Raw genomic sequence first — 12,520 nt, 5'->3', positions numbered from 1 at the left:
CCAGCCGCCCATTGATCTTTGGTTTTCGAACATTTCAGAAGTTGAATGGTCTTCCGGAACAGATTATGTTCGAAAACCGATGTTCCATTGTACTTCCTCCAAGAGAGGGGATGAAAAAAGGGTCGGAGTGGAGTAAATTGGCTTGAGTCCAGATCTGCTTCCTGACATGTGTACAGTGGTGCCCCGCAAGACGAATGCCTCGCAAGACGGAAAACCCGCTAGACGAAAGGGTTTTCCGTTTTGGAGGTGCTTCGCAGGACGAATTTGCTATGGTCTTGCTTCGCAAGACGAAAATGTCTTGCGATTCCTGGGGTTTTTTTTCCGCTCCCCACCCCCTTTTTCTAAGGCACTAAGCTGCTAATAGCCTTTTAGCAGCTAATCCGCTAATCCCTTAAACCTTTAATAGCCGCTAATAGCCTTTTAGCAGCTAATCCGCTAATCCCTTAAGCCTTTAATAGCCGCTAATAGCCGCTAAACCGCTAATAGCGCTAATCCGCTAATCTGCTAATGGGCTTGCTTTGCAAGATGAAAAAACCGCTAGACGAAGAGACTCACGGAACGGATTCTTTTCGTCTTGCGAGGCACCACTGTATTCTGCAATTCTGCTCAAGTACAGAAAGGCCTCAGAGACCCCAGAGGGATTTGGGATTTAGCATCCACTTAAACCCCTAGAAGAACCTTCGAACGTCACCCAAAGGCATCATTCTGCCTGCTGGTAGCAGGAACCAATGTCACAAACCTGTGTCCCCTTCCCTCCAATGCCTGGCCACACACAACATACAAGGCCACCTCCTGTGATTCCTAATTCATACCCCAGAGTCCCTGATACTTGTCTATCTGTTTGTTTATTGCATTTATTTATTGCATTTATAAGGGACACGGGTGGCGCTGTGGGTTAAACCACTGAGCCTAGGGCTTGCTGATCAGAAGGTCGGCGGTTCGAATCCCCACGACGGGGTGAGCTCCCGTTGCTCGGTCCCAGCTCCTGCCAACCTAGCAGTTCGAAAGCATGTCAAAGTGCAAGTAGATAAATAGTATCCCGCTCCGGCGGGAAGGTAAACGGCATTTCTGTGCGCTGCTCTGGTTTGCCAGAAGCGGCTTAGTCATGCTGGCCACATGACCCAGAAGCTGTACGCCGGCTCCCTCGGCCAGTAAAGCAAGATGAGTGCTGCAACCCCAGAGTCGTCCACGACTGGACCTAATGGTCAGGGGTCCCTTTACCTTTATTGCATTTATATCCCACCCTTTTCTCCAGGGAGCTCAAGGTGACATGCATATTGCTCCCCCCCCCTCCCAACCTCATTTAATCCCCACAACAGCCCTGTGAGGTGGGCTAGACTGAGAGGCAGGTAACCAGCAAGCAAGCTGGCTGAGCGGGTATTTGAACCCTGGCCTCTCCCAGATCCTAGTCTGATGCTCTAAATGCTGCCTCTCACACTGCAAATTTTGCTTCAGATGCATAATCCACGTGGGTTGCAGAATGCCGCTTGCCTTGGCACGGAATTAGGGTTGACCGCCTTACAGAAGCCTGATCACTTCTTGCGGTTGTTGTTCCGCTTGATGCTGACAAACGGAGTATGGAAAGGACAAATGTCGCTGTGTGCCAAGTCCGGCCTTTTTCACTCTCCTTTTCTTTGTGTTTATTGTGGCCTTATCTTGTTTGCACAGCCACTCAGCCAGGCTCTCCTAGTCTCCTTTATTTGCTCGGTTGCATTCCTCCTCCGATTCCTTAACAACCCGGGAAGGCATCTGATGAGAGAAGGAGGGGACTTGATTAAGACAATCCATTCAGACAGGCTTGAATTATTATTGCGGCAATCTATATATAAAGCAAAAACAAAAAGCAGCACTTCGTTGCAAGGGGAAGAATGAGAGCAGATCCAGATTTCCTTGTCCTCTTTAGATAATTGGAACAGCCTTAATATAAGGGAGCAGAGCTGGTGTGTGCAGTCTCTCTCTGGAGTCTATCATTTTGGTGAAATGATGCCATATGATTTTATTTATTCTTTTGGAATAAACAACCAGTCTTGGCGCCTGGAGACTGGAGAGACTGTAAGGCAATGCTGGTGGGAAGAAGAGGGGCATATCCTTCTGAAAAAGAAGGCTGTTTCTCAGGAAGCTGGGGTTAAGCAGAGCCATGCGGTGCAGTGGTTAGTGCAGCCTATGCCAACATCTGGCACTCTCCAGATGTTTTGGACCATAGTTCCCAAGTGCCCCAGATTTTCTACAGGAACCTCAGGCGGAATAGCCATCCCTGCACCGATCAAAACCCTTCCACGTTGTGCCACATCCAACTTGCGCAATTTCAACTCTGTGCGCTTGGCAGCTGGCCGGCTGAACTCGCCCAAATTAAATGCACGGAAGGCAGAGAGCTTAAAGGCTCTTTGGGGACAGCTTTCTCCCTAATCTCTCCGCCTTGCATTCAGGGCTCTGGGAGGCTCTTGCGGAAACCCAAGGCGGTGTGTGAGATCTTGCGAGGGTCTCTCAGAGCCTGGTGAGCAAAGTGGAGGTTCGAAGATCTGTTTGAAGAGGGGTGGTGTTGCGTTTGTGCGTGAACTGCATACCTGTAGCTCTGCCGGGATGCCTCTCAACTCTGCGCTTGTCTCGTCAGCCAGGATCCTGCGTCTCTCTCCCGCTTCACCATCAAAGACCTTCTGCCCGATTTGCAGCACGTCCTTTTCTGGATGTCGAACTCCATCGAAATCCTCTACTTTGTCCAGCAGAAATCCCCGGTTTACATCCAGAGCATGGAGGAGGAGGCGCTGGACATGAAAGGTGTTTTATTATGCTTTTAGATTGGTTGGAGTGGGTGGGATCAGGGCTGGATTTAGGTGTGATGAGGCCCTAAGCTACTGAAGGTTATGGGGCCCTTGATATGTCCAGCTGTCCTTTGTCAACAACAAATTGCCGCTGTTTTTTGTGTTGAATATATGCTAGTATATGGTAATTTATGGACCTAATAGGAATCGGTTTAAAAGCTTAGCAAACTTCACTGAGTTATTTCACACACGCAGAGTTGTGGGAGTCTCTCCATCTTCACATTTGTGGAGTTGGCCGTGTGGCTCTTTCCATGCTGACTGGAACCCCTTCGCATTCTCTGTCTTTTCCTGGCGCATTATCTTAACGCGATATTTAAAAAATGATATTTAAATTAATTGCTTTATGGGATTATTAAGCGTGTTCACCTCTCTGGGTTCCTGCAGCACGAGGGGCAGTTTGCAAACGTGAACAATAAATAAACACATTAAGGTTTTGGCCTCCGAATGCAAGGCTTTTTGGGAAAAGCTGCAGAGGTGCCTTTTCTCGAGAAGCAAACGCTCAGCCCCAAATGTTGGGCTCAGCTCTCCTCATTCTTTCTTTTTCCTGCTTCCCTTTTAGGATCCAAGGAATCTCTCATTTCCCTGACCATCACTGCCAGCGAAGAAGCCATGACGGTCCTTGAGGAAGTCATTATGTATACCTTCCAGCAGTGTGTCTATTACATCTCCAAGGTAGATATATGTCCCAGGGAGCAGTGGGGCTGAGCGTTGCTTCTCCTGACCGAGGTCCAAAGACTGGGGGGGGGACACCCCATATTTATTTTATTTATTTGATGCATGTGCCACTCAAGCATAGAAATCCTCAAGGCAGTCTAGGGAAAGAATAAAACAGTGAGGTTATCAGTCAGACCAGCTAAAACATTGGAACATTAAAAACCAGCAATAAGCTAAAACACACACCAGCATTCTATTCTTCTTCTTCCTCTTCTTCTTCTTCTTCTTCTTCTTCCTATTAAATTTGTATTCCGTCCTATACAAATAGATCTTAGGGTTCACAACACAAAATTACGATATAAAAAATACATAACACATTCTAGGCATCTGGGTAAAGGTAGAGGGACCCCTGACCATTAGGTCCAATTGTGGCCGACTCTGGGGTTGCGGCGCTCATCTCGCTCTATTGGCTGAGGTAGCCGGCGTACAGCATGTGGCCAGCATGACTAAGCCGCTTCTGGCGAACCAGAGCAGCACACGGAAACGCCGTTTACCTTCCCACCAGAGCAGTACCTATTTATCTACTTGCACTTCTTGCTTTCGAACTGCTAGGTGGGCAGGAGCAGGGACCGAGCAACGGGAGCTCACCCTGTCACGGGGATTCGAACCGCCGACTTTCTGATTGGCAAGCCCTAGGCTCTGTGAAAAGGTTTCTTCAGCAGGTGGCGGAGAAAAGACAGTGAAGGCTGCCACTGCTTGGTGTCCATCGGCGGGGAGTTCCAAAGTGCGTAGGTGCCGCCAGTCTAAAAGATCAGACTCCTTACAGCTGAAGAAGGGGTATTATGTGGGTCAGTTCCTCAGATCGAAGGGGTCAAGAGGGCATGCAAGGGGCAAGGCGATCTTGCAGGGAGACTGGCTTGCGGTAGACATTTCTGAAGGGTGGACATTTCTGAATGCAAGGCAACCCCCCCTGTAAGCAGAAATCAAGCCTGTCAGGGAGAAGGTTAATGTTGATCTTTGCCTGTCGTGTGAAAGTGGCCCTTTTAGCTGCCAAACCAACCTTTCTGAGGATGAAGAAACTGAGGTCCATGTATCACGGTCTTTACCCAATGTTGCCACGGAGGGGGTCCTCGTTCTAGACCTCCCCAGGAGCACCCAAGATTGCTTATTTAGCTCAAATCATTCCCCAGTTGCAGTCAGAGGCACAGACACTCTCAACCTTTTCAGGGCTCATTCTGTCCCCCCATGCAGAGAAACGGCTGGGTCTCCAGGCCTGGCCCTCTGCTGCACACATGGCTGGCAGCGCGCAAAGCGAAAGCGTCTCCTTGCAGATGTAGCTCTGCACATCCTGCACTGCACCACAGGCACAGCCAGCCGTGCATGGCAGTGACAACCGTCGCTGGCTGCGGTGATGTCACGGGGAGAAGGGGAAAGGGAGGGAGGGGGAGATGGCCAACTTCCAGCAACCTGCAGACATGATACATTACAAACGGTTTTGGGTAGACATCGAGAAGTCAGCAAAACAGAGGGCTTGTCTTTTTAATCTCCTGTTTGCAAACTGTAGGGACGTGGGTGGCGCTGTGGTCTAAATCAGAAGGTCAGTGGTTCAAATCCCCGCAAAAGAGTGAGCTCCCGTTGCTCGGTCCCAGCTCCTGCCAACCTAGCAGTTTGAAAGCACACCAAAAGCGCAAGTAGATTAATAGGTACCGTTCCAGCGGGAAGGTGTAAAATTCGGAGTGTAAGCTCCTCGAAGGCAGGGGACTCCTCGCTCTCCCCACCTCCCTGCTTGCTCCTTTGCAAAGCTCCGAGTACCCGGGTTGCGACGCTCTCGTCTCGAGCGCCAGGCGTCTGGCCGAGAGGAACCTCTCGCCAAATGAGTCAGGTCTCACAGCCTGGAAGGCCAGAGAAATGAGCACTTTTACCGGAAGGGTGGGGAAACACTTTCCAAGACGCTATATTTGGAGGGGTGACTCTGCCTTTTGCCAGTTCTGGCGCACATTCGGCAAGCCTTGGAAAGCTGCCTGTTCTTTCCCTTCTCAGCTTTTCCTGGTGTCCTTCCCACTCTCATCTTAATTTTTATTATTATTATTATGAAGAAAGCAAGAAAAGTGACTCAAGGGGGAAAAGCCACGCAGGGTTAACAAAACCCTCAATAGTATACTCCACGCTGGTGCAATAAAAATAGAATGATATGACTATTGATTTCAAGCCCAGAATAAAACGAAAACCCACGACTGTTGTGGGTTGAGATGAATCTTAAAGAGGAATAATATGCTATAGTATTGAATTAACCAAAATCCATTCATTAGCAGAGGGAGGGGACAAACTGTTTTCCTCTTTATTGACATGTGTTAACACAATCAAGCCAGACAGCTGCAAACTTCTCGTTCTTTCCATCTTGGCGATTGGTCCAATATTCCAGCCGTCTCCATATCTGCCTGCCCTGCCCTCTCTCACAGCAGACTTCATCAATGCCAGACCACTGGCAGGTATAAAAAAATGCATTTCTGAAAATTAAAAATGTATGAAATATATGGCACAGCAATAAAACTGCTAGCAAATTTGCAAAGCTAAGCAGGGTCCAGTATGGTTTCGAATTGGAAGGGGATCCACGTTTCAAAATTCCTGTATTGCAGAGTCCCTTCCAGCGCTACAATTATATGATTCCAGTCCTGATTTATTGCCTTCTCTGCAATACTCTTCTATTTGTGAGGCCTTTCATAGAATCATGGAATTGTCAAGTTGGAAGGGACCTCGAGGGTCATCTAGCCCAACCGCTGGCAACCTGAGCGCATCTTAGTTTCATTTGTGTGCTACCCAATTATATATATTTTTTTAATTTCAGAAATGCAACTTTCCCAAAATGCCAGATTTGCACAAAAGAGCTGTCAAAAGCAAAAGTTTGAAAAAGGTGTGTGGTTGTTGGCTCCAAGCCAGGAATCCTGAGGCCTGTTGTGGGTGCAGAAATAATAATAATAATAATAATAATAATAATAATAATAATAATAATAATAAAACAACAACAACAACAACAATAATAATAATAATTTATACCCTGTTCACACTCTGGACGGCTTACAACAAAATATTAAAATACAGTAATGCATCAAACATTAAAAGCTTCCCTAAACAGGGCTGCCTTCAGGTGTCTTCTAAAAGTCTGGTAGTTGTTGTTCTCTTTGACATCTGATGGGAGGGCGTTCCATCTAGATAAATAGATGTTGTTGTTGTTTAGTCGTTTAGTCGTGTCCGACTCTTCGTGACCCCCCTGGACCAGAGCATGCCAGGCACTCCTGTCTTCCACTGCCTCCCACAGTTTGGTCAAACTCATGTTTGTAGCTTCGAGAACACTGTCCCACCATCTCGTCCTCTGTCGTCCCCTTCTTCTTGGGCCCTCCATCTTTCCCAACATCAGGGTCTTTTCCAGGGAGTCTTCTCTTCTCATGAGGTGGAGCCTCAGCTTCAGGATCTGTCCTTCCAGTGAGCACTCAGGGCTGATTTCCTTCAGAATGGAGAGGTTTGATCTTCTTGCCGTCCATGGGACTCTCAAGAGTCTCCTCAAGCATCATAATTCAAAAAGATAAATAGATACACACACATACACATACAAGCTGCAACGCTTCCCCAGCGCTACGTGGGACCAAAGTGGGTCACTCGCCCCTCCTCAGAACATTTGGTATGAGAAGTTCAGAGCTGAGCCGCCCTTTCTCTCCCCCCCCCCCGTCCCTGTCCAGTCTCTGTACGTGTCTTTGCCACCCTTGCTGGACTGCAACCCCTTCCAGAGCGAAGGGCGAGAGGGCTGGCTCTCTTCCCCGCCTCTTCCTGAGGAGATACGCAAAGTGGTGTCGACCTACCAGGCCAGCTTGGACCTCCTCCGCCAGTATGAGGTGCACCTCGAAATCAGCTCCCAGATGTTTGCCTACCTGTTCTTCTTCTCCAACACCCTCCTCTTCAACCAGCTGATGGAAAAAGGTGAGTGGTGGGAGGAGCTTCCAGGTGGGAGGTGTGGGGTGTGAAACACAGAGCAGTCAAATACAACATTCCTAGAGTGGACATGTTTAGACATGAAGAGGGATGTTTGTCCAGCCAGTAGATAAACCACCTGTTCCCTCCTGGGCTGGGACAAACTTCCTCTACAGGTGAGCAGAGGTGGGTGTGACCTTACCTGTGCAGGTAACAAACAGGGCAAGCAGCCATCTCTCTCTCTCTCTCTCTCTGACTCCATTCCTCAAAGAAGCAACATCTCCTTAGCCTGAGATGCTCTCTTGGTTTCCAGCCAAGAGAGGACAAAGGAACTATCTCCTTATGGGATAGATTCCAGGTGTGTATACAATGGACACTCGGGTCGCAAATGTGTTCCGTACGGGATGCACGTTCACAACCCACAGCGTTCGCAACCCACAGTGGCGCGTCTGTGCACGTGCGGGTTGTGATTCGGCGCTTCTGCACATGTGCAAAGCATGATTTAGCGCTTCTGCGCATGCGCGAGCGCCGAAACCCAGAAGTAACCAGTTCCGGTACTTCCGGGTTTCGCCAGTCCATAACCTGAAGAAACACAACCTGAAGCGTCTGTAACCCGAGGTATGACTGTATTTTGTAACTTAAATCTGCCTTCTGGGAACCATTTGTGAACAGAACGTGTGAGTAAAGTCTTTTATACTTTTGTACAATACTGTGTTGTGTCTATTCCTTTTAGGAGGGAATAAAAGGGGAATTACCAGGAAACTTTTTTTAGAGGCTTATGCAAGCCTGGCAAACCTATCTGCTGTGCAAGTTTAAAAGGGGGGGGGGGGCGTGTTACTCTGCTAAATCATAGAACTTGTTAACACAAGTTGGGAAGGATATAATTAAACAATATATCCTCTCCTGCCTCCCTGAACATTCCCACAGGAGGACCAAGGATGCTGGCAAGAGATCATCATCATTGTCATTTTATTTGTACGCCGCCTTTCCATAGTTAAAACAATGCTCAAGGCGGCTTGATCTGGAGACGGGGATCTGGAGCAAGATTTGATTCTATCAAGGTTTAATTGTTTCATAATTATCGTTCCCCACACCCTCTGTTTTTAGCTGTCAGGGGGAAAGGAGGGGTACAAATCAATCAATCAATCAATCAATCAATCAATCAATAATTTAATAAGTAAATGAAATAAAATCTAAGAAGCGCTTGAAATGGAAACACCTGGCAGAAACGAGGATCTCAAGAGCATCATGGGGTCAGCTGAGCAATCTGACAATGACATCTGAAGCTGCTGATCCTTCCATGACCTTCCTCTTCTCCTCCTCCTCTTCCTCCTCCTCGCCAGGCTCCTCCTTGGGCTGCTTCCATTGGTCGAAAGGCGTGAGAGTCCGTGCCACCCTTCGGCTGCTCCTGGAATGGGCACAGCGTGTGGGCTTTGAGCAGCTGGCAGATGAGTTCTTTGGCAAGCTCTCCAGCGTGGCCAGCCTCTTGGCCATGCCAAACTCCCAGCTGGTGCAGGTGAGGAGCCCTTGGCCTCAAAGGGGCACGTCCAGTTGGGCAGTCCAGCAGGGGGGAGTTTTATGTGCCCGCAGCCACCGTCTCGTGAGTAGGGTTGCCAGGTCTCCGGGGGCTGACCCAAAGTCTCCAGGCTTGTCTGCTAACCCCTTGCAGGTGGCAGGGCGGACGGAGGGGGCTTGACCCTCCAGCTGGGTGAGGGCACCTTTAAAAAAAATAATTTAATCGAGGAGGCTGCCTGCAGCTTGAAAGCTTCAGCCCAGCAGGAGCTGGATGCAGATTATTGCATGGCCTCAAACGGGGCAGGAGTGTCCTGCCCTCCTCCCCTCTCCCAATAAACTTCCATCTCTTATTGCATAGTCTTTCTGGGGGTAATGCTCTCCTCCCCTCCTTCTTCCCCTCTCCCAATTAACCTCTATCTCCGGAAATTTTTGCATAACCTTTCGGGGGGGTTGATGCTCTCCCCCCCCCCAATTAACCTCTATCTCTGCAAATTATTGCACAGTCTTTCTGGGGGGCTGATGCTCTCCTCCCCACCCTCTCCCCCCCCCCAATTAACCTCTATCTCTGCAAATTATTGCATAGTCTTTCTGGGGGGTGATGCTCTCCTCCCCACCCTCTTCCCCCTCCCAATTAACCTCTATCTCTGCAAATTATTGCATAACCTTTCTGGGGGGGCGATGCTCTCCTCCCCCCCTCCCCCCCCCCAATTAACATCTATCTCTGGAAATTATTGCATATTTCGGGGGGGGGTGATGCTCTCCTCCCCACCCTCTTCCCCCTCCCAATTAACCTCTATCTCTGCAAATTATTGCATAACCTTTCTGGGGGGGCGATGCTCTCCTCCCCCCCCTCTCCCCCCCCAATTAACATCTATCTCTGGAAATTATTGCATATTTCGGGGGGGGGTGATGCTCTCCTCCCCACCCTCTTCCCCCTCCCAATTAACCTCTATCTCTGGAAATTATTGCATAGTCTTTCTGGGAGGTAATGCTCTCCTCCCCTCCCTCTTCCCTTCTTCCAATTAACCTCTATCTCTGGGAATTTTTGAATAACCTTTCTGGGGGGTGATGCTCTCCTCCCCCCCTCTTCCCCCTCCCAGTTAACCTCTATCTCTGCAAATTATTGCATAGTCTTTCTGGGGGGTGATGCTCTCCTCCCCCCCTCTTCCCCCTCCCAATTAACCTCTATCTCTGGAAATGATTGCATAACCTTTCTGGGAGGTAATGCTCTCCTCCCCCCACCCTTCCCCTCAGTGAAGCAGGGGTGGTGGGGCAGGAGGAGGAGGTGTGGAAGGCCTTGACCAGGCATAGGCAAACTCTGCCCTCCAGATGTTTTGGGACTACAATTCCCATCATCCCTGACCACTGGTCCTGTTAGCTCGGAATGATGGGAGCTGTAGTCCCAAAACATCTGGAGGGCCAAGTTTGCCTATGCCTGGCCTTGACTCTCCACCATCCCAACCCATCTCTCCCTCCTGCGGCACCTGCTCTTTGCTTTCCAATCTTGCAGCTTCTCCTGCCTCTGAGCCTCGTCTTCCAGGCTCTCCCAGATCACTGATCCCTTCCTCCAAGTCAGTCTCCAACCCCCCTTCTCCCTGTGTCCACTCAGCAGTCTCCGGCCACCACCTCTCAGTGTCCAGCCGGTCCCCTAGGTCTCAGGTTTGGTCCCTGAAATCTCAGAATCTAAGATCCTCACAATCCCGTGATGTTGGCAGCGCACGTCTGAGGGTGGCGCCAGCCGCCCAGTGATGGCCGTGGGGAATCATCCCTTTGCAGCACATCTACCCATCCCTCTCTTGCTTTGCTCAGATGACCTGGCCTGTGCTGAGAGCCGAATTCCCTGCCCTCAATCCTGCCCAGCTGCACCACATCCTCACCCAGTACCAGGCCTCGTCCGACGTGGGCTGTGTACCAGCCTGGCAGCCCAGCAAGGAAGATAGCCTGGCAGCCTTCAGGACAGGTAAGATCAGCCACGGCCGGGTTGCCCGGAGAGGGATTCTGCCGAGAATCGTGGGGGAATCGTAGAAGGGGAGAGTCAGAAGGGGCGATGGGGGAAATGCTTAAAGAAACAAATGTGTATGCCATGGGTAGGCAACCCAAGGCCCGGGGGCCAGATGCGGCCCAATCGCCTTCTAAATCCGGCCCACAGGTCGCCGGGGAATCAGCATGTTTTTACATGTGTAGAATGCGTCCTTTTATTTAAAATGCATCTCTGGGTTATTTGTGGGGCCTGCCTGGTGTTTTTACATGAATAGAATGTGTGCTTTTATTTAAAATTCTTCTCTGGGTTATTTGTGGGGCTTAGGAATTTCTTTATCCCCCCCCCCAATATAGTCCAGCCCCCCCCACAAGGTCTAAGGCACAGTGCACCGGCCCCCTGCTGAAAAAGTTTGCTGACCCTGGTATATGCAGTTCAAATGTCCCCATTTCTCTGCCACTGAAAATGAAATGGGACGGACTTCAGTGCTGATTGGATGCCCACCCCTCGTCACCAATTACATTCCTGCCTTGATGGGGGGTTGGACTAGATGACCCTCCGTGTCCCTGCAATTCTACGAATCCCTGACACCCCAAGCAGGGCTGGGGAAGTCCCCTTTCTGAAACCCTCTGCCAGTCTTTCAAAAATACGAAAACACTTCAGAAAAGAAAATCTCAAGTCGAGCAAGGACCCGATGCTTGGTGGGATGGGGGGGCACAGATTACTGGCTGATTCTTGTGGGAACGGGGGACGGAACGGAGCGCTCTGGGAAAGGTCGTCGCAGCCGAGACCTTGAACGGGAGCACTTACTGCAACATTTTGCTGTGGGTCCCAGGCGTAGCTTCATATTTCATAGGTGAAAGTCATTTTGCAGGGCTGACCAATCCGCTTGGCTCGCTCCCCTGCTCTCCCCCCCCCCCCCCCAAGCGCACGTTTTGATTAATGGGAGACGTTTGAGGGGCACATTGCTCAGAGAGAGGCGAGTGCCGCATGCGGTCCTCGCACCGTTTGCGCACAAGGGAAACGGCACCAGCCACAGCCTTTGCATGCGCTCTTGTCTCGGAGCACGGATGCCAATCGTTCCCCGCAGAGCTTTTAGGGCGAAAACAGGAGGCTGCTGAAATATCACGGTGGAAACAAGCATTCCCTTGCCAGGAAAGGCAACCTTTTAAATCAACATTTGGGGAATGATTTTGTGTCAAGTACCCAAAGCGATCGGCAGAGAAGCCTCATCAGTGCCAAGGCAATTAGACTGAAAGATGGAGACAGGGCGGCCGATTTCTGCTTCCTTGGCTGGTTTAGGCAGGGCTGGAAAGTGGTTCTCCCATCCCCTGCCAACGGGGAGTGTCTGGTAGCACCCCTCCAAACAGCACAGAGGATTCTGGGGCACATAATAATAATAATAATAATAATAATAATAATAATAATAATTAATTTATTTATAGCCCACCCTCCCCAGCCAAAGCCGGGCTCAGAGCGGCTAACAACAATAAAGAAACACAGCATTCTAAAAATCAGTTCATTCTAAAATCAATTCAGAATCAAATTAATGGCAACCATTGGGCTAGAGTTCTATGAGGATTACAGAAGG

General features: G+C 49.7%; 1 protein-coding gene across 3 annotated transcripts in view; it reads left to right on the top strand.

Moving 5' to 3' along the window:
- The window catches only part of RADIL (Rap associating with DIL domain), an 82,248-nt gene that overhangs the window by 57,279 nt on the left and 12,449 nt on the right, over positions 1 to 12,520 (top strand). For all 3 annotated transcript variants that reach the window (XM_083413353.1, XM_083413355.1, XM_083413354.1), the window contains 5 exons: positions 2,612 to 2,775; positions 3,379 to 3,491; positions 7,208 to 7,445; positions 8,780 to 8,952; positions 10,761 to 10,911. In XM_083413353.1, the coding sequence (XP_083269479.1) occupies positions 2,612 to 2,775; positions 3,379 to 3,491; positions 7,208 to 7,445; positions 8,780 to 8,952; positions 10,761 to 10,911 (839 nt within the window). The remainder of the gene's footprint in view (positions 1 to 2,611; positions 2,776 to 3,378; positions 3,492 to 7,207; positions 7,446 to 8,779; positions 8,953 to 10,760; positions 10,912 to 12,520) is intronic.

The sequence above is a fragment of the Podarcis tiliguerta genome (assembly GCF_965153285.1).
Source record: "Podarcis tiliguerta genome assembly, chromosome: 14".
Taxonomy (NCBI): Eukaryota; Metazoa; Chordata; class Lepidosauria; order Squamata; family Lacertidae; genus Podarcis; species Podarcis tiliguerta.
This window is presented reverse-complemented; position numbering and strand designations above follow the sequence as displayed.